Source organism: Oncorhynchus tshawytscha, linkage group LG27, assembly GCF_018296145.1.
Source record: "Oncorhynchus tshawytscha isolate Ot180627B linkage group LG27, Otsh_v2.0, whole genome shotgun sequence".
NCBI classification, from domain to species: domain Eukaryota; kingdom Metazoa; phylum Chordata; class Actinopteri; order Salmoniformes; family Salmonidae; genus Oncorhynchus; species Oncorhynchus tshawytscha.
In genome coordinates this window covers 21,167,934-21,191,109 of record NC_056455.1, presented here as the reverse complement: position 1 = coordinate 21,191,109, position 23,176 = coordinate 21,167,934, and the positions used below count along the sequence as shown (strand labels likewise).

The 23,176-nt window shown below is 42.6% G+C and overlaps 1 gene segment (V, D, J or C); it reads right to left on the bottom strand.

Moving 5' to 3' along the window:
- Positions 1-1,790: 1,790 nt before the first annotated feature.
- Positions 1,791-22,727, bottom strand: LOC112232674. The segment is given in 10 exon segments: positions 1,791-2,321; positions 2,728-2,879; positions 3,042-3,329; positions 9,237-9,536; positions 9,673-9,966; positions 10,126-10,440; positions 13,886-14,185; positions 14,311-14,649; positions 21,085-21,381; positions 22,567-22,727. Coding segments are annotated over 10 exon segments (2,313 nt in total).
- Positions 22,728-23,176: the final 449 nt, after the last annotated feature.

Genomic DNA, 23,176 nt, shown 5'->3' with positions numbered 1-23,176 from the left:
CGTTGTACAAAACTGGCGATAGCTTTTCGAGCTAAAGGATAGCTGATGACCACAAACCGTGGTTAGCTGAATTCTAACGTTAGACAGTAAACTGGCTAGCTTCTGGATAGCTTCTGGCTAGCTAGACGGGTTGCAGGAGAGTGTTTTGAAGTTTGAAAAGAGAATGTATAAAAGATATGCGAAGAAAGGTGTAAATATATATATACACGGGACACGACAAGACGAGGACAAAGGACGTCTGACTGCTATGCCATCTTGGGTAATAAATATGTATGTAATATATTGTCATAAATAATTATAATTTAAAGGCTAATAAGGCTGTTGGAACTGTTCATAGAGTGTTCTAGGAAGAACCCTCCCAAAGATAAGTGTTCTCGGGTAGAATCCTTCATAGACAGTTCTAGAAAGAACCTTCAGATGATAGAATTGCTCTTGTTAGAACCCTTCAAAGAGTTCTAGGCAGATCCATTCATAGAGGGTTCTAGGTTGAACCATATTCAGGGGGTTCTTTGAAGAAACCTACATAAAGGGTTCTATACTGAACCCTCTATAAAGGGTTCTATCCATCACCGAAAAAGGGGTCCCCTATGGCAGGGGTGTCAAACTCTGTATGGTTCTACTTAGCACCTTTTTTCCAAGAGTGTAGGTGGTAATTATTACGGTCATCACTGTGCTTACCAATGAGATGCTGATGTGGTTGATTATAACAAGCCTTATTATACAGCTAAACGGCTGTCATTTGTCTGTGCCCTATTGAGTGAGGATGTTCACTGGTTATTTCTCCATGGTTGGTGATGGAGACTGAGGAGAGGGTCAGATGGAGAAAGAGGTGGTCAGACAGGGAGATGCTGCTAGATGGACAGCCTGCTGGGCATTGTGCCCTCCTCTCCCCTGTCGTCAGCCCCTTGGCACGTCAGTTGGCAACATGCTGTGACTCTGTCCCGGCAACAGTGTCACAGTGTTGGTCTTCAGCCACGGCGGTCTGAGCCAATCAGAGCACTTACGATGCTAGATTACACGAGAGCCATCCAATTGGGAGGCTGGGTGAACTCAGTCTCTTCCCTCCCAGATGTGAATTCCTTCAAACCCTCCAGACATACACACACTCACACTCACAGATATTCTTGCTGACATATGCAGACATTTTGAGAATAACTGTCTCTTCCTCTGTATTCGTGGTGACCTTCCCTGAATGCAGCCAGCTAATATTTTCAGTTGTTTGCCGAACTGTGGGCATCTGCATACAGAGCAGTGACCACTGCCACACATGACTGGCATTTCAAATGGGAACTGTACCAGCCCACAGTCAGATGCACCCCAGTCTTGTGGCGTCCTCTAGTGGGCAACAATGGTGTTACAGTGATGAAACGAGGTGCATGACAGCCAACCGGGGAAATAAGATATTGTATTTAATTAACACAAGCTGTCTCTGATCTGGTTGTGCGTGTGTGTGTTGGGGGGCTCACCTAAGCCAGGGGAGGCTGATCTACAAATACTATTCCCTGCCAAATAATAGGCTTTGTGTGATTAAGATTCACAGAGATATGCCTCCCCTGGCTAAGGTGAATCCCCCCACCAAATACACACCGCACAACAAGACTGTGATTGATTGATTGATTGGAGAAAGCTTGTATCAATTAAATAACTTTTCCTAGGGTTTTCTAGCAGCAGCAAACCCAGTGTATCGCTGGAAATATCTGTAGAAAGTACCAGAAAAACAACCAAAAAGCACGGTCCTACTTATGTGCTTTTTTAATGTTGTTCTCTATATGTATTTATATCAAATCACATATGAAACATGATTTTTATTCTTATTAATGGTATATACGTTTTAAGATCATTTAAAAATGATAAACTACAAATAACACACAAGAGGGAGGAGGACAAAGTAGATTGTTTGAAATAATGTTTTAGTATCAGCAGATAATTCAGCAATAACTGGTGTCTAAATACTTCATTATAGAGAGTAATGGTCGGCCTTATTTAATAGAGGTTAAACGTCCATTTAAAAAAAATCTCTGCTCAAAAATTCTATAACGCATTAACTGTTCAAAAATTCTATAACGCATTAACAAGAGATGAGAGCAAGTCAGCGCACCACCACATTGTCTGTCTTTGTGGGGAATAAAAACAAGAACACTTCCCTGTCACCAGCTACAGGAAACCGTAAGTAATTAAAACTATGCAATTTTCTAAAGAAACGTGTTGTGATTTTATAAGAAAAGGTTGAAATAAATGGTTTCATTTCCAGTTGAACTCCTAGGGATCTATCATATAGTGTCCTGAAGTCATCAGGAAGTGTCCTGAAGTCATCATTTTGTCTGAAAAAAAAAAAAAAATCTAGGTAAGTATTAGTTGTGAAAACCTTGTAATGCTTTTTTATATTCAAAATGTAACTGTGGCTTAACCAGCAATAAAATGTGAGTAAGTGTGATAATGAGGTTGCAGTGACATACAAAATACAAAAAAACAACAACGTATAGCCTCGGGGTAGACCCATTAGATTTATATTGAACATGAAGATAATCTGAATCCTCTCTGTGTGGGATGACATTCGATGTCTGAAACTCAACAGGTGCTTCAACAGGTCATCAATGCAGTAAAGACACACTGGGACATAAGAATGCATTCTTATATTTATTGTTTTACGCTAATCGCATAAACATATATTTGCACTTCAAAGCTAAGCAGTGAAAACCTGTGAGGTGGTTATATCCTCCCTCTCACCTTGACCAGAGTGACTGTGAAGCTGTAGAGGAGGGAGATGAGGAAGAGGACCAGGAAGATGCAGGCCATGTTCCAGTTCTCCTCTGCAGTGTCCGCCAGAATGGGATCAGACCTGTTCTCGTCAAAGAAGACACCCTCCACCTCAAGGAGCTCTACTCAAAATGAAAGAGGAGATTTTCAGTGAGAAAAAGTTGCAGAAACAGGCTAGCCTGGAATCCAAACTGTAATGCTCTACTACAATGATGAAAGAGGCTAGAAAGAGGCTAGCACCAGGAAAATGTTCTTGTATCAGAATTGAGTGAACAGACAGACACCTGGTTTGGATATGTTCAGGGCCAGAGTCTGGGTGGTGTGGGTCACCCTGCAGGTGTAAACAGCTCCCGGTGTCAAATCCTGGTGTGCCAGGCTCAGGTGGCTCCTGATGCCGAACATTCCTCCTGGTGCCCTGTAGGGGGTGCTAGTGTTGTTGTTCCACAGCTCTGTGACGTTGTCCAGCAGCCAGGTGATGTTGATGTCTGAAGGGCTGAAGCCAAGCACCAGGCAGACGAGGTCACTGGAACCCTGGAGCAGGGTTGCTGTTGGTGCGGAGGGGGTCACTGAGCCTGGAGAGAGAGAGAGATAGTGAGAGTCATGGAAGGAGAGACTGGAGTGGATGAGACTGGAGAGAGAGGGGGCTGTATGACTGATAGTCTGGAAGAGAGACTGGGTGGAAAGAGGGGGGGGCTGCATGACTGATAGTCTGGGAGGGGAGAGAGGGGGCTGCATGACATAGTCTGAGAGAGAAACTGAGTAGAGCATGGATGCTGGATCAGGACAGGGGTAATGGTATTTGATCATGGGGAAACTAGGTTGGAGTCATTCAAACTCGTTTTTCAACCACTCCACAAATTTCTTGTTAACAAACTATGGTTTTGGCAAGCCGGTTCGGACATCTACTCCGTGCATGACACAAGTTAAATTTCCAAAAATTGTTTACAGACAGATTATTTCACTTATAATTCACTGCATCACAATCCCAGAACAATAGCAAAGAACCCTGTGAAGATGCTGGAGGAAACAGATACAAAAGTATCTATATCCACAGTAAAACGAGTCCTATATCAACATAACCTGAAAGGCCGCTCAGCAAGGAAGAAGCCACTGCTCCAAAACCGCCATAAAAAAGCCAGACTACGATTTGCAACTGTACATGGGGAGAAAGATCATACTTTAGAACAGTTTGGCCATAATGACCGTCGTTACGTTTGGAGGAAAGGGAGTGGGAAAGCTTCCATTACAGCCAGGGGGTGGGGGTGGGGTGGGGGGGCTGTGCATATTTGTAAACAAAAGCTGGTGCACGGAATCTCACAAAGTCTCTAGATGCTACTTGCCTGAAGTAGAGTATCTTGTGATAAATTGCAGACCACACTATCTGCATAGAAAGTTTTCAGCTATACTTTTGGTGGTTGTTTAGTTACCACCACAAACGGATGCTGAAACTAAGACCGCACTCAGTCAGCTGTATAAGGAAATAGGCAAACAAGAAACCGCTCACCCAGAGGTGGCGTACCTAGTGGCCGGAGACTTAAATTCAGGGAAACTTAAATCAGTTCTACCTAATTTCTATCAACATGTCAAATGTGCAACCAGAGGGAAATACATTCTAGATCATCTGTACTCCACACACAGAGTCGCGTACAAAGCTCTCCCTCCCAAAGCTCTCCCACACTGATCTGGCTTCAGTGTCAATAATCTCTACTTTTTATGGGGGAGGACAGAAGAATACTGAATGTTTTGCTGTACTTCTCTCTGTATATATCTTCATTCAAAGACTCAATCATGGACACTCTTACTGACAGTTGTGGCTGCTTCGCGTGATGTATTGTTGTCTCTACCCTCTTGCCCTTTGTGCTTTTGTCTGTACCCAATAATGTTTGTACCATGTTTTGTGCTGCTACCATGTTGTGTTGCCACCATGTTGTTGTTATGTTGTGTTGCTACCAATGGCGCAGGAAGAAATGGCAGCAGTTTTACAGGCGCCCAACCATTTGTGCTATTATGTGGGGATTTTTCACGTTATTTGTAACTTATTTTGTACATAATGTTTCTGCAACCGTATCTTACGGCAAAAAAGAGCTTCTGGATATCAGGACAGCGATCGCTCACCTTGGATTAGACTAAGAGCTTCTGGATATCAGGACAGCGATCACTCACCTCGGATTAGACAAAGATCTTCTGGATATCAGGACAGCGATCGCTCACCTCGGATTAGACTAAGAGCTTCTGGATATCAGGACAGCGATCGCTCACCTCGGATTAGACAAAGATCTTCTGGATATCAGGACAGCGATCGCTCACCTCGGATTAGACAAAGATCTTCTGGATATCAGGACAGCGATCACTCACCTCGGATTAGACAAAGATCTTCTGGATATCAGGACAGCGATCACTCACCTCGGATTAGACAAATAATTTTTCTTCAACAAGCAGGACGCACAGGACATTCTCAGAACACCCGACAAGGCCAACATCCCAGTTATTTGCAAGAGGAAGAGACGCAGTTACAGAGGACACAGAGCGGGGTGCCTCGTAAGGATCCGCAGAAAGCGAGTGGGAAAGCTGCCATTACTGTCCATATTACTTGCCAACGTGCCATCATTGGACAATAAGTTAGACGAGGTACGATCACGAATATCCTACCAACGGGACATCATAAACTGTAATATCTTATGTTTCACGGACTCGTGGCTTAATAATGACATGGATATTCAGCTAGCGGGAAATACGCTGCACCAGTAAAATAGAACTGCACACTCCGGTATGATGAGGGGGGGGGGCGGTCTGTGCATATTTGTAAACAAAAGCTGGTGCACGAAATCTAAGGAAGTCTCTAGATTTTGCTTGCCTGAAGTAGAGGATATTGTGATAAATTGCAGACTGCACTATCTGCCTAGAACGTTTTCAGCTATACTTTTCGTGGCTGTTTATTTCCCACCACAAACGGATGCTGGCACTAAGACCGCACTCAGTCAGCTGTATAAGGAAATAAGCAAACAAGAAACCGCTCACCCAGAGGTGGCGTACCTAGTGGCCGGAGACTTAAATTCAGGGAAACTTAAATCAGTTCTACCTAATTTCTATCAACATGTCAAATGTGCAACCAGAGGGAAATACATTCTAGATCATCTGTACTCCACACACAGAGTCGCGTACAAAGCTCTCCCTTGCCCTACATTTGGTAAATCTGACCACAATTCTATCCTCCTGATTACTGCTTACAAGCAAAAATTAAAGCAGGAAGCACCAGTGACTAGGTCTATAAAAAAGTGGTCAGATGAAGCAGATGCTAATCTACAGGACAGTTTTGCTATCACAGCCTGGAACATGTTCCGGGATTCTTCCGATGGCATTGAGGAGTTCACCACATCAGTCCCTGGCTTTATCAATAAGTGCATCGAGGATATTGTCCCCACAGTAACTGTACGTACGTACCCCAACCAGAAGTCATGGATTACAGGCAACATTCGCACTGAGCTAAAGGGTAGAGCTGCTGCTGTCAAGGTGCGGGACTCTAAACCGGAAGCTGATAAGAAATTCCTCTATGCCCTCTGATGAACCAACAAACAGGCAAAGCGTCAATACAGGGCTAAGATTGAATCGGAATACACCGGCTCTGATGCTCGTCTTATGTGGCAGGGCATACAAACTATTTAGACTACAAAAGGCGCAAGCTGCCCAGTGACACGAGCCTACCAGACGAGCTAAATCACTTCTATGCTCGCTTCGAGGCAAGCAAAACTGAGGCATGCATGAGAGCATCAGCTGTTCCAGACGACTGTATGATCACACTCTCCGTAGCCGACGTGAGTAAGACCTTTAAACAGGTCAACATTCACAAGGCTGCGGGGCCAGAAGGATTACCAGGATGTCTGCTCCGGGCATATGCTGATCAACTGGCAGGTGTCTTCACTGACATTTTCAACATGTCCCTGATTGAGTCTGTAATACCAACATGTTTCAAGCAGACCACCATAGTCCCTGTGCCTAAGAACACAAAGGCAACCTGCCTAAATGACTACAGAACTGTAGCACTCATGTCCGTAGCCATGAAGTGCATTGAAAGGCTGGTCATGGCTCACATCAACACCATTATCCCAGAAACCCTAGACCCACTCCAATTTGCATACTTCCCAAACAGATCTATGGATGATGCAATCTCTATTGCAATCCACACTGCCCTTTCCTACCTGGACAAAAGGAACACCTATGTGAGAATGCTATTCATTGACTACAGCTCAGGGTTCCACACCATAGTACCCTCAAAGCTCATCACTAAGCTAAGGATCCTGAGACTGAACACCTCCTTCTACAACAGGATCCTGGACTTCCTGACGGGCTGCCCCCAGGTGGTGAGGGTAGGTAGCAACACATCTGCCATGCTGATCCCCAACACTGGAGCCCCCCAGTGGTGCGTGCTCAGTCCCCTCCTGTACTCCCTGTTCACCCACGACTGCATGGCCAGGAACAACTCCAACACCATCATTAAGTTGGCTGACGACACGACAGTGTTAGGCCTGATCATGGACAACGACGAGACAGCCTATAGGGAGGAGGTCAGAGACCTGCCTGGTGGTGCCAGAATAACAACCCATCCGTCAATGTAACCAAGACTAAGGAGATAATTGTGGACTACAGGAAAAGGAGGACCGAGCACACCCCCATTCTCATCGACGGGGCTGTAGTGGAGCAGGTTGAGAGCTTCAAGTTCCTTGGTGTCCACATCACCAACAAACTTGAATGGTCCAAAGACACCAAGACAATCGTGAAGAGGGCACGATAAAGCCTATTTCACCCCAGGAAACTAAAAAGATTTGTCATGGGTCCTCAGATCCTCAAAAGGTTCTACAGCTGCAACATCAAGAGCATTCTGACTGGTGGCATCACTGCCTGGTACAGCAATTGCTCGGCCACCGACCGCAAGGCACTACAGAGGTTAATGCCTATGGCCCAGTACATCACTGGGGCTAAGCTGCCTGCCATCTAGGACCTCTACACCAGGCGGTGTCAGAGGAAGGCCCTAAAAATTGTCAAAGACCAATCACCAATCACCCAGTCACCTCAGTCTTAGCCTGTTCTCTCTACTATAGCATGGTAAGCGGTACCGGAGTGCCAAGTCTAGGACAAAAAGGCTTCTCAACAGTTTTTACCCCCAAGCCAATAGACTCCTGAACAGGTAATCAAATGGCTACTCGGACTATTTGCATTGTGTGCCCCCCCTAACCCCTCTTTTACGCTGCTGCTACTCTCTGTTTATCATATATGCATAGTCACTTTAACTATACATTCATGTACATACTACCTCAATTGGCCCAACCATCAGTGCCCCCGCACATTGGCAAACTGGGCTATCTGCATTGTGTCCTGCCACCTGCCACCAGCCACCCACCACCCGTCACACGCCAACCCATCTGTTACGCTACTGCTACTCTAAGTTTATCATATATGCATAGTCACTTTAAACATATCTACAAGTACAAACCTCCTCAATCAGCCCGACTAACCGGTGTATGTATGTAGCCTCGCTACTGTTATAGCCTTGCTACTGTTATAGACTCGCTACAGTTATAGCCTCGCTACTGTTATAGCCTCGCCACTGTTATAGCCTCGCTACTGTACATAGCCTCGCTACATTTATAGCCTCGCTACTGTTATAGCCTCGCTACTGTTATAGCACTAGCTACTACATTTATAGCCTCGCTACTGTTATAGCTGTTATAGCCTCGCTACTACTGTACATTTATAGCCTCGCTACATTTATAGCCTCGCTACTGTTATAGCCTAGCTACTGTTATAGCTACTGTTATAGCCTCGCTACTGTACATAGCCTCGCTACATTTATAGCCTCGCTACTGTTATAGCTACTGTTATAGCCTCGCTACTGTACATACTGCTACATTTATAGCCTGTTATAGCTACTGTTATAGCCTAGCTACTGTTATAGCCTCGCTACATTTATAGCCTCGCTACATTTATAGCCTCGCTACTGTTATAGCCTCGCTACTGTACATAACCTCACTACTGCTAATTTTCACTGTATTTTTATGTTGTTTTTCTTTCTTTACTTATCTATTGTTCACTGAATACCTTTTTTGCACTGTTTGTTAGAGCCTGTAAGTAAGCATTTCACTGTAAGGTCTACATCTGTTGTATTTGACGTATGTGACAAAAAAACTCTGTTTTGATTTGATTTGCTGTGTTGTCATGTGTTGCTGCCTTGCTATGCTGTTGTCTTAGGTCTTTCTTTATGTAGTGTTGTGTTACCTCTCTTGTCGTGATGTGTGTTTTGTCCAATATTTATATATTATTTATTTATTCATTTTTAATCCCAGACCCCATCCCCACAGGAGGCCTTTTGCCTTTTTGGTAGGCCGTCGTTGTAAATAAGAATTTGTTCTTAACTGACTTGCCTAGTTAAATAAAGGTTCAATAAAATCAAATACAAATATATGATCACGAAGTTCCATGCTAACCTTTAACATTACTGCTCTTCTCTGTGGAGTTGAAGCAGCGATGTTCAGCTCTGCATGTTATTGTGTTCAGGGTTTTCCATTGGCTTGAGGGAAGAGTCAGGTTACTGCTGATGCTCTGAGTTGTGCTGCTGGCCTGGTTCACTGGGGTCCTACTGGTTGGGTCTTTTCCATCCAGAAGCCAGGACACTTTGGCATCATACGCAGAGTGGACCACACATGTAGCTGTTACCTCAGTCTGTGTCATCACTGTCCTGAATCTGGGGGTCTCCAGGTGGATGGATGGAGTAGACGAGGGAAAAGCTGAGAAGAAAACAGATGAGTATGGAGATAAAATCGTAAAATCGTTTTTTATACTCCAAGGTAATTAGGTTATGATTTATGACTTTTGAAGCAAAACTTTAAACAGGTAAGGCGCTTCTGTAAGTTTACAAACTACCTGTGCATAAACTGGTGCTCTTCCTGACAGTTTTCTGAAGATCTTTGTCATCTACCTCACAGATGAAGTCCTTCCCCTCATTCCACTCCTGCTGTGTTACTGTGATATGACTGGTTAGTGCCACATGTCCATCTTCCCCCATCCTTATCTCATTGTCTGCTGCAGACTTCTGTTCAGACCCAGAGAGCCACTTGATCTTAGGGTTGAAGCCCCACCCAGAACACATGAGTTTCTGGGTCCCTGAGCCAGACGGCTCCTCACTGGGGACTAGAAGGAGTTCCATGGACAGTTCACCTGGAAAGAACACCATTTCCTTTTTCAGTTTTAGCCCTGGAGTGTTGAATGAATATCGTGCAACAAACAATGGAAACATAATTTCATGTTGGTAGGCCTTTCTACATTTTCAAGCATTTGAGAAGGTATAATTGGGTCAGATAAGAGAAGGTCACTCACCAAAAAGCTTGATTTTGGAGCTAGACACCCAGCTGTTGGAGTAGCCTTGGTTCACTTTACAGGTGAAAGTGTTGTCTGTCTTCCAGTGTGATTTGGGGATAGAGAACCGTCTGGTGAGTGAATGGGGGCCATTGGAGGCAGGCAGATCCACATACTGTTTCTCAGGGAAATCAACCCCATTGGCCTGAAAGGTGACGTAGAGGTCACTGGAGGAGAGTTGTGTGATGGCACACTCCAGCACAGCACTGTCTCCCTTCAGTAACTCTGGGAGAGACCTCCTGATCAGCACTGTGGTAGTGCTGCTCACTGCAGGTCCTGTAGAACACACACACACAGAGGAGAGGGGTAAACAGGAGAAAGGAACACTGATCTGGCTTCAGTGTCAATAATCTCTACTTTTTATGGGGGAGGACAGAAGAATACTGAATGTTTTGCTGTACTTCTCTCTGTATATATCTTCATTCAAAGACTCAATCATGGACACTCTTACTGACAGTTGTGGCTGCTTCGCGTGATGTATTGTTGTCTCTACCTTCTTGCCCTTTGTGCTTTTGTCTGTACCCAATAATGTTTGTACCATGTTTTGTGCTGCTACCATGTTGTGTTGCCACCATGTTGTTGTTATGTTGTGTTGCTACCAATGGCGCAGGAAGAAATGGCAGCAGTTTTACAGGCGCCCAACCATTTGTGCTATTATGTGGGGATTTTTCACGTTATTTGTAACTTATTTTGTACATAATGTTTCTGCAACCGTATCTTACGGCAAAAAAGAGCTTCTGGATATCAGGACAGCGATCGCTCACCTTGGATTAGACTAAGAGCTTCTGGATATCAGGACAGCGATCACTCACCTCGGATTAGACAAAGAGCTTCTGGATATCAGGACAGCGATCACTCACCTCGGATTAGACAAAGAGCTTCTGGATATCAGGACAGCGATCACTCACCTCGGATTAGACTAAGAGCTTCTGGATATCAGGACAGCGATCACTCACCTCGGATTAGACAAAGATCTTCTGGATATCAGGACAGCGATCACTCACCTCGGATTAGACTAAGAGCTTCTGGATATCAGGACAGCGATCACTCACCTCGGATTAGACAAAGCTCTTCTGGATATCAGGACAGCGATCACTCACCTCGGATTAGACAAAGAGCTTCTGGATATCAGGACAGCGATCACTCACCTCGGATTAGACAAAGAGCTTCTGGATATCAGGACAGCGATCGCTCACCTCGGATTAGACAAAGATCTTCTGGATATCAGGACAGCGATCGCTCACCTCAGATTAGACAAAGATCTTCTGGATATCAGGACAGCGATCACTCACCTCGGATTAGACAAAGAGCTTCTGGATATCAGGACAGCGATCACTCACCTCGGATTAGACAAATAATTTTTCTTCAACAAGCAGGACGCACAGGACATTCTCAGAACACCCGACAAGGCCAACATCCCAGTTATTTGCAAGAGGAAGAGACGCAGGTACAGAGGACACAGAGCGGGGTGCCTCGTAAGGATCCGCAGAAAGCGAGTGGGAAAGCTGCCATTACTGTCCATATTACTTGCCAACGTGCCATCATTGGACAATAAGTTAGACGAGGCACGATCACGAATATCCTACCAACGGGACATCATAAACTGTAATATCTTATGTTTCACGGACTCGTGGCTGAATAATGACATGGATATTCAGCTAGCGGGAAATACGCTGCACCAGTAAAATAGAACTGCACACTCCGGTATGATGAGGGGGGGGCGGTCTGTGCATATTTGTAAACAAAAGCTGGTGCACGAAATCTAAGGAAGTCTCTAGATTTTGCTTGCCTGAAGTAGAGGATATTGTGATAAATTGCAGACTGCACTATCTGCCTAGAACGTTTTCAGCTATACTTTTCGTGGCTGTTTATTTCCCACCACAAACGGATGCTGGCACTAAGACCGCACTCAGTCAGCTGTATAAGGAAATAAGCAAACAAGAAACCGCTCACCCAGAGGCGGCGCTCCTAGTGGCCGAAGACTTTAATGCAGGGAAACTTAAATCAGTTTTACCTAATTTCTATCAACATGTCAAATGTGCAACCAGAGGGAAAACAATCCTAGATCATCTGTACTCCACACACAGAGACGCGTACAAAGCTCTCCCTTGCCCTACATTTGGTAAATCTGACCACAATTCTATCCTCCTGATTCCTGCTTACAAGCAAAAATTAAAGCAGGAAGCACCAGTGACTCTGTCTTTAAAAAGGTGGTCAGATGAAGCAGATGCTAAACTACAGGACTGTTTTGCTATCACAGACTGGAACATATTCCGGGATTCTTCTGATGGCATTGAGGAGTACACCACATCAGTCACTGTCTTTATCAATAAGTGCATCGAGGACATTGTCCCCACAGTGACAGTACGTACGTACCCCAGCCAGAAGCCATGGATTACAGGCAACATTTGCACTGAGCTAAAGGGTAGAGCTGCCGCTGTCAAGGTGCGGGACTCTAACCCGGAAGCTTATAAGTAATCCTGCTATTCCCTCTGATGAACCATCAAACAGGCAAAGCGCCAATACAGACAGGGCTAAGATTGAATTGTACTACACTGGCTCCGACGCTCGTCTTATGTGGCAGGGCATGCAAACTATCACAGACTACAAAGGGAAGCACAGCAGTGAGCTGCCCAGTGACACGAGCCTACCAGACGAGCTAAATCACTTCTATGCTCACTTCGAGTCAAGCAACACTGATGCATGCATGAGAGCATCAGCTGTTCCGGACGACTGTGTGATCACACTCTCCGTAGCCGACGTGAGTAAGACCTTTAAAGAGGTCAAAATTCACAAGCCTGCGGGGCCAGAAGGATTACCAGGACGTATGCTCCGGGCATGTGCTGACCAACTGGCAGGTGTCTTCACTGACATTTTCAAAATGTCCCTGATTGAATCTGTAATACCAACATGTTTCAAGCAGACCACCATGGTCCCTGTGCCCAAGAACACGAATGCAACCTGCCTAAATGACTACAGAACCGTAGCACTCACGTCCGTAGCCTTGAAGTGCTTTAAAAGGTTGGTCATGGCTCACATCAACACCATTATCCCAGAAACACTAGACCCAGTCTAATTTGCACACCGCCCAAACAGATCTACGGATGATGCAATCTCTATTGCACTCCACACTGCCCTTTCCCACCTGGACAAAAGGAACACCTATGTGAGAATGCTAGAATGCTAGGAGAATTCAACACCATAGTACCTTCACAGCTCATTACAAAGCTAAGGATCCTGGGACTCAACACCTCCCTCTATTACTGGATCCTGGACTTCCTGACGGGCTGTCCCCAGATGGTGAGGGTAGGTAGCAACACATCTGCCATGCTGATCCTCAACACTGGAGCCCCCCAGGGGTCCGTGCTCAGTCCCCTCCTGTACTCCCTGTTCACCCACGACTGCATGGCTAGGCACAACTCAACACCATCATTAAGTTTGCAGATGACAGAACAGTAGTAGGCCTGATCACGGACAACGACAGACTATAGGGAGGAGTCAATTTAACCATATCTACATGTACATACTTCCTCAATCAGCCCGACTAACCAGTGTCTGTATGTAGCTACGCTACTGTTAAAGCCTCGCTACAATTTCTTTTCACTCTCTTTTTACTGTTATTTTTCTTCCTTTACTTACCTATTGTTCACTGAATACATTTTGTTGCACTGTTTGTTAGAGCCTGTAAAATACAAATATGATCACAAAGTTCCATTCTAACCTTTAACATTACTGGTCTTCTCTGTGGAGTTGAAGCAGCGATGTTCAGCTCTGCATGTTATTGTGTTCAGGGTTTTCCATTGGCTTGAGGGAAGAGTCAGGTTACTGCTGATGCTCTGAGTTGTGCTGCTGGCCTGGTTCACTGGGGTCCTACTGGTTGGGTCTTTTCCATCCAGAAGCCAGGACACTTTGGCATCATACGCAGAGTGGACCACACATGTAGCTGTTATCTCAGTCTGTGTCATCACTGTCCTGAATCTGGGGGTCTCCAGGTGGATGGATGGAGTAGACGAGGGAAACGCTGAGAGGAAAACAGATGGAGAAGTCACAAGACCTGCATATATGGATTGTTACTATGTTTATCAATTGTACACTTTTCTATACCCATCCTCTGGCCCAATACATAGTGCCGTCACTGAAACCCACCTGAGCAAATACTGGTGGTCCTGGAGACTGGTGTTCCTGTAGGTGGTCCTTGTGCTGCATTGTGGGTGGCCTTGCATGTGACCTCTGACCCTTGAGTCCATTGGCTCTGGTCCAGCTCCAGCTGGCTGTTCAGGCTGAATGTTTTCTCCTCACCTTCTACACTCTGCAGCTTCCGCTGGACTGGAGATGTGGTCACAGTCTTGTCATCTAGCAGCCACTCCACACTCAGCTTGTCAGGGTAGAACCCACTCAGGATGCAGAGGATTCCCACCTTCGATCCTACCTCCAGTTCCTCCCAGAGAGGATACAGTGTGATATTTGGAGGAATGACCCGCTGCACTAATACAAAGTGGAAGGAGGAGGAAAATTCAGGGCCACTTTTTGACTTTTACAATTTTTTTCCAAATTGGTGATTAACAAGATGTAAACCAAACTTTTAATCAAATTCTTCATACCTTTTTATATGCAGTTTAAAGTAACCCCAGTCTATGAAAACCAGGCCTGGGCTGAGTGTAATGACTTTCAACATAACCTAGATGGCGCTATGGACCTATTAGGTAGCTGGCTGGCTGGCCACTGAGAAGTGGTAATGGTAGTGGTCAGATGTGGAGTTGGAGGGTTGTGAAACACAGGTGTTAGAGCAGGACAGGCCTCAGCGAACAGGGAATGCAGCAGGCGGAAGCGTGGGGTAACACCCTGGTCCCAAAAAAGCATCCCAAAAAACAGAAGTGAAACATGTTGAGCAACTGTGTGTATTAGAAGCCAGGTGTGAGGTCTACTTCTGCTTAAGGAAATCAGTTGACATTTGCATGTTTCTGAGCTATCTGCATGAAGAGTTCTCTTCTATAATTCTATTATGTAACTTCTTACCACTCGGTGTTACACTTTCGTTGTTTTGACAACCCATCAAGCTATTTCTGTTTGCATACCAAGTTTAGCAAGGCCCACTGATTCCAGATGTGTTCATGCAGAACCCAGTGCGCAAACAGCATCCAGCAAAAATAAGATGTAGATTACTTACTGTAGATTCATCCACACATCACAACAGCCACGCAGTTCTAAAATCACTTTAAAAAAATATTATACTAATGTAACTGTAATTCATAAATGTGTTTCTTCAATGTTTATAATATATTATAATGCATCATTTTAAGCTGCATTTTCTTTCTAATGAATGGAGAAATGCTAAGGGAAGAACAATACACTGTTGTTCACTTCAGTTACACTTTTATTATCTTAATAGTTTAAAAAGGCACAATGAAATATTTACAAATCTAACCTCTACAGTTGAACTATTCAAACAAAATCAACAATAAAGACAAGCAGGAGAACAGTTACATGTATTGTATCCATTCATATACTGTATTGTAAGTATGAAAAGTAATATCTTCTTCAAGTACTTCAAACTCAGTTTCTTCATTTCACCTGAAATAAGAAGCAAACATTTGTTCACTTAAATTACTTACAATAATTGTGACATCTATTTAGATGCAATTATTATTTTTATTAGCTGACACTTCAAAAAAAGACTTGTGTAATTAACTATACTTATATATAATATAACTATTAGGCCTATATAATAATATAGTTATAATGAAAGTTATATATAATATATTTAGGTTATTACTGTACTCCCTCTCACTAGTATGCCTCTTGCAGAGAATTGCAACACACAAAATAGGCCTATGTGTACATTCATGTCTTGCTAGAATCTATTCATGTTGCTACTGAAAGTTCTACCACGCATACATGGATTGTTTGTTTGAATGTGGATCCATAAAGACTATGGAACTTTCAAAACCAAAATGTCTTCCTTCCCACTACTCTTCCCACACTACGGTCATGGCTAGAAGGGATACAGCTTTTGTCAAGTTAACTTTATTTTTGCATTTTAGCTAACCCTAACCTCTTTCCTAACCATATCCTAATTCTCCTAACCTGCTATGTTAATTCTCCTAACCTGCTGCGGCAGGTAGCCTAGTGGTTAGAGCATTGGGTCAGTAACCGAAAGGTTGCTGGTTTGAGTCCCTGAGCTGACAAGGTAAAAATCTGTTGTTCTGCCCCTGAGCAAGGAAGGCAGCTAAACCCACATTTCCCTCAGATCTGAAAATGTGGATGTTGATTATGGCAGCCCCCTGCACCTCTATGATTCAGAGGGGTTGGGTTAAATGTGCAAGACAACTGACTAGGTATCCCCCTTTCCCCTAACCTGCTACAAAAAAGTCAAATCTGACAAAAGCTTATCCCATTTAGTAAAAACCCCAGATTCCCAACAAGGCATTACCTTGATGGCAGTTGCTCCAACGCCATACAGCAGAGTTATGAGGAAGAGTATGATGAAGGTGAAGGCTGTTTTTCCCATGCTGTCCCTGTCGGTTTCCATGGTGTTGCTGCATGGACAGTCAGTCAACACGAGACAATCTGCATGTGGATATGAGAACAGTGTCAGTAGGCAGTCAAAACGGTTACTCATCACTCTGGTGCCCAGTCTGAAACCCAATCACAAACCCCAACTTCTGGACACTTCTTGATGGCTCCTAAGAAATCTGAAAGTATTTGTTATAGATCTTAGTTCCGCCATCGCTCCAGCCATATTGTTAACAAGGGGGAGTTTTGCATGTAGCCTACCCTTACTGTTCATTGCAGATCTAAAGGGGCTATCAATAAGTGTCAAACGGTTGGAATGGGTATACTTTCAACTGTTTTATGAGAAACCATGCATAGTACAGCTGTCTCCGGTATCAGTCATAGATAATACTGTCTCCGGTATCAGTCATAGATAATACTGTCTCCGGTATCAGTCATAGATAATACTGTCTCCGGTATTAGTCATAGATAATACTGTCTCCGGTATCAATCATAGATAATACTGTCTCAGGTATCAATCATAGATAATACTGTCTCCGGTATCAGTCATAGATAATACTGTCTCCGGTATCAGTCATAGATAATACTGTGATATTCGGTAGGACGTGAGAAAAAAATCTAAAGCATACTTTGTCTATTGGACTTAAGCATGTTTTTTCTGCCTCACCCCCTATGACCTTTCATCAATTACTGAGTTATTACTTAACGAATACAACACATTGAAAATCTAAAACATGAGGATATCAAACCAGCAGTGAAGGTGACCCTGACTTGCTTTGGCCAAACGGCACACTTGCCGATCAATGGGGACTTCCAACTTCTACTTGGCTTGGCTTGCTTCTTGTGAACGAACCCTAGTCATATCTATCCATTTCCAAACCCATGGTGGTAGACGTGAATCAATAGAACAGGCATATAGCATTTCTATAGGTGAGACCCAGTAGCGGGAACAGAAGCACACAAAGCCAAACAACAAGAAGACAGGACAGCCTGATTAAGTTCAATGCACTACATCTGATTACACCAAAGACATGAGGAGAATATCTGAAACAGCAGATAACTGGGTTGCTAATGCTAGAGTTACACTTCCATAGTTCATTCCTGTCATCGGGGGAACATTTTAACAATGTGAGTGTATATCACTTCTCTATTGTGTACAAGACTATAGCTCAGTGTGCAAAATAAGCTTTATACTAATACATTATTCAGTGTCCACCATTACTGTATTACAGATATATTGCATGGTAATTTGGCCTGATTGCAAATGTGAAGCATCAATACTTTGCTTGACTTGTATTGTCACTTTATCATTAGTTTTAGTAGTCTGAGAGTTGACATTTTCCCCAAACAGAGATACTGAAGCTATGCACAAAAGTGGGGAGACGAGACAGACATGAGTAGGAACTGCATGACATACAGTACATCAACAGGATTAATGATTTCAAGTTTTTATTTGGATTTTGATTCTGCACTTAAAAGACACACAACATGTTATGTCACTGACACAAACAGCAGAGGTAACACGCAGCAACACACATCAACAAAACACAATACAACCTCTACTGGGCCTTGCAGCTCTGAGGCACATTCAAGCTGAGGTTAACTAAGTTGGGTTGGTTTGAGGTTCTGTCAATGGTTCTCATAATAATTTTTGTGGACTTGATCATGCTTTCGTGGTAAACTACACAGCTATACACCCCTTCTTCGTTCTTCCACAAGTCATTGCTAAATGTGAGCTGACTGTAGACAGAGTAGGTCCATCCTGATTGAATCTGGCTAGTGGTGTTGAATTGGTACAATGCTGAACTGCTCGTTCTCTCCACCGGCTCATCGTTAACAAGCCAAGCCACTAAAACGTCCTTGGGGTAGAAGTCTTTGACGTAGCAAGTCAGGGTCACCGTATTATCACTAGTTTGTTCTGCTGGAGCCAGCAGAAAGACAGATGGACGCTGTGGATCTCCTCCTGGAAGCATGAGAGAACAGTCAGGGCTTCTCCCCATGCAAGTACTTGGCAAACAATTTACATTTTGCTAAATGCTGCCTATATTAAGCCAATCAAAAAATGTCTTCTCTCACAGGAGTTTCGTCTTGAGAGACCAAAGGGACCCTTCATAGACAAGCATTTTGTCATTTTGAAGTCAGTCATCATCTGATTTAATCAGATCAAATTGCTATCAGCTCCATTTGGTTCCTTGCAACTCTGACAATTAAAGTCACTTTCACTAGTCTACACAATCTCATCATCATTTTTAATTCCCACATGATGGACAATTGGATATCTGTTTAATAGGTTTTGAAACATTGTAAATATGAAATCCCAATTAAGTAAAAAGAAAAGTGAGAGGGAAACCAAAGCAGTTTGTCTTACCAGTCTCCCTCTTGTAGGCTTTCTTTACCAAGGTCCCCAGGTTTTCCAAGTGATCTACAGCGCAGTAGAATACTGTCCCATTGCTCCAGTCCTCATAAGTGATGTCAAGTATGGCAATTTTGTCAGTGACACCCTTTCGGCTGGTTAAGGTCTTTCCATTGTCATTTTCCCATTTGACGCTCATGAAGCCAGGAACTATTTCATTGACATCGCACACAAGCTCAGCTTTTTTGTTCATAAGCATATCCTCAAGAGACGGCTCGATGATCGTAATGACTACTGAATGTCCATGGACTGGACCTGCTGAGAAAGGATGTAAGGAATGTTCACCAAGCTGTTTGTGACAACAGCAATTAAAATGTAAACCGTTTGTACGTTTTGGATCAATGTAGGTTATTCTGTTTCCCCTCCAGCTGGCTGGTCACAATCAATCCTTTTTCAGAAAAACCTTTAAGTACTAATTAGAAAAATGTGCTAACTTTTCAATCTGGCCTAGAGCTCTGTCACAAAAGCCCTGCTTCTTGATGCTCCTTTAATGAGATACCAAGAGAAGATAATCTGACGTATTTTACTCACCATCTGATGAAGTGTAGCCCACAGTTCTCCTCACATTTCCAGCTTTGTTCTCAAACACGCAAGTGAATGTTACTTCTTCACTCTTCCACTCACTCTCATTGACTCTGAGATAGCTGGTTGTGCTGTACAGAGTTTTCTCACTCTTCTTCTCACTCTCACAAGAACTCTTGAAATCAGACACAACTTCTTTTTCTGTTCCTTTTTCCATCCTCATCCATTTGATTTTGTGTGTACGGGGTGAAAAGTCATTGGCAAAGCAGGCGAAGGAAGCCGTGTTATTTTCTGACATCTCCTCTTTAGAGGGGGTCATTACGTAAAGAGACGGCTGCTGCAGATATTCCGCTAAAAAACAAACATACACACATATATATATATATATGCAGAAGCAGAGAGAAAACAACATACATTTGCAGAAGCTGGCATAGGCTACACATGCGCAGTAAAGATGAACAGAACAGCTAAACAGCTTATGGGAAATTTCATGGTAACAGAGTGACAGTGAGACTCCGATATTTCACTTCTAAAATGTTTTTCAAACTAAAATCAGAGATTGCAAAGTTAAACAAACCATGCAACTCTATCCACAAGGTCTCAGTTTTACAATTTCCACAGAAAATTTGACAAAAACACATTTACTTGAAGAACAGTGAAGACACAAAATTTGGTAACAGAATGACGGTTTGTGCTGTCATTCTGTTACCAAACTTTGAATCGGTACTATTCAAGTAAATATTCTTTCATTTTTAAAAAGTGTATATCAAAGTATATACCGTCTTAGACTGTGGACATAGAATAATTATGCTGGCAGACGAAAGCAAAAAGAGCTCAACACTGTTTGATGCATGTCTTCTTAGGGGAGATGGCTTAAATAGTCACCAACTAAAGGGGCAAGCTACAGCCACTCCAACCAACCTTCATCCTAGTGCCATAGCACATTCACGACAACTAGACTGACACCTATCAATGTTTATACAATTGGCCTAAATGGTTTATTCTACAGTGGGTGACAGTGACACAAATGTTGATTGTTACAGTGAACGGCAATTAGCAATGACTACGTTTTAATGCATGTATTGTTTAATTTGCGGGAAGGTGTCAGGTAATTTAGGTGTTACTAAATGATTTAGGTGTTACTAAATTACTGCATGCGCGTTGATAACATTTGTAATATGTAGGCATCAAAATTATTGTACCCTAGGCTGTATAAAGTCCATAATTTCAGCAGTGGAATTTTCCAGCAAAAACATGTGCAATTTTTAAGTCTTATTCAGATTTCTAAAAATGTGTCTTTCAACAAAACTAAACATAAAATTACCAGCAAATTATGATTATCACAGAGGCTGTTTTTTACGAAATTAGTAGATTAATAGGCTACATGGATATAAATACATTAAACTCAATAATATATATATATATTTTTTTTGTGACATATGTTATTAAATGGATAAACAAATACATCTTACGTTGTTTTTTCACTGGTACTTTCTTTGATCCAGCAGAATGTTCCACGGCGCATTCAAATGTTTTACTGTCCCAGTCTGCTCTCTTTACACGGAGTTGACTGACTCCCATGTAGCTTCCACCGGTTTGGACCGCAGGGTACTGAACGAAATCAGTCAGGGAATTCCCGCCTTCTTCATTCCATTTGAAGGTGAGGGAGGCAGGCGTGAAGCCAGTGGCAATGCAACCCAGAGTCATCATATCTCCGGTCCCGGAGCCACATTGCGCAAGAGGGAACAAAGTCGGAGCAGTTGATAAAGCTGTAAGATAAATAATGTGTTACAAATACTCCATAAAGCCCAACAGTTTTATAGAATACACCATTAAAAAATAAATACATAAATCAACCAACACTGACCAAATAAAATAGTTAACAATTCTAAGGACCTGTTCTATTTTACATCGTCGGGTTATTTAACATTCATTTAGTAGGCTAGGTTTAATACATGATGATTTATTACCAGGGTAGGATATTGTTCACTCCAAATACATGCACATAGGTTAAACCGAGTTGAATGTGTTATCAAACACGTAAAATACAATATCCACTGATAAAAGACAGGTAGTTAGGACTGTAGGCTATATACGTTTTGATTGATTAAACATAAATATTTTTATTGATTAAATATTTGTCCTTAAATTTAAGTGATAATTTTCCACTATGAACTATACCTTGCATCAACCAAAATTAGATTCTTACCTGAAACGGTTACTATTGTACCCTGACCCCAGTAGTCAAAAGCAGCATAGCACTGTGTTCAATTACCTTAACAAGTGGTATAAAAAGCATTCTCCCCAGGTTCTATACCCTCTTATTCCCATTCTTAACCAAAATGCGCAAAAGGAACACAATTATTTTGTATACTTTCTGATATTTACGTTTACTGTAATGTTAGGTTATGATGTTTTACTTTAAGTTTGTTTGGCACACTTTAATTCAAAAAGGCTTCATTATAGACATGTATCTTAATTCCATTGCAGATTAAAAGTGACAAACCTTTAATATAATAACCTAAAGCAGAAGAATATAAACGGCTTCAAAATGTATTTGTAAGATTACAGCATTTTCAATTGAAAGTCTCACCTGATGAAACAGTAACCATTGTCCCTTTCCCCCAGTAGTCAAAACGGTAGTCACAGTACAAATAACCAATACAGGCTACGCACAAAAACCTGTGCCAATGTAGTTCGATATTTAATATCATCCATATCATACTTTTTAAAGGTTCGTTTTAAAATCACATCAATGAATTTCAGTTGTTTTTGTCCAGATTATGAATACGCCTTTGTTATAGAGTAGGTCTACCGTTACTGTTTTTGATCCTCAATTCAATTTAGCAAATTGACTAAATGAAGCCTAGAATCGAGTTGTATAACAACCACATGTATTTGACTTTTCGAATGATCACTGACACATTTGATGAAATCATAATGCTTTTTCTTACCTGATGAAACGGTAACCATTGTGCCTTTCCCCCAGTAGTCAAAAGCATTGTCACAGTGCAATCTTTCAATACGTGCAACGCACAAAAACTACCGCAAGTGAAGACCAAAAATAAATATTTCAAGCCTTTAGGAGAGAGGGACTTTTAACTCAAACTCCAACCTCAATAATAATGCAAAAATAAACAGAATTATGTTTTTGTTTTACCTGTGGACACGGTCACCATGGTCCCTTTCCCCCAGTAGTCAAAGTAGTTGTCACAGTGAATGGTCTGACCAATACTTCGTACAAAATCAGTCAAAATAACCTGAATAGTCACTAGTTATGTGTCAATAATTAAATAACTTCTTTAGGTCTGAATGTTAAGGCTACTTACCAGAAGTTATCGTGACTTGGGTTCCTTTCCCCCAGTAGTCGAAATGGTAATCACAGTGATAATTGTTTATCTGCCCCTAAACTAAAAACCCAATTCATTTCAAACTATTGCTTCATGAACTTTATTTTGTGGCATCTTGATGGTTGGCTCCTTCCCTGGGGAGATGCACTTCCCATCAAAACGGAAGTGTTGCATGAAGTTAACTTTGGATGAAAGTGTGAGCACATTTTTATTC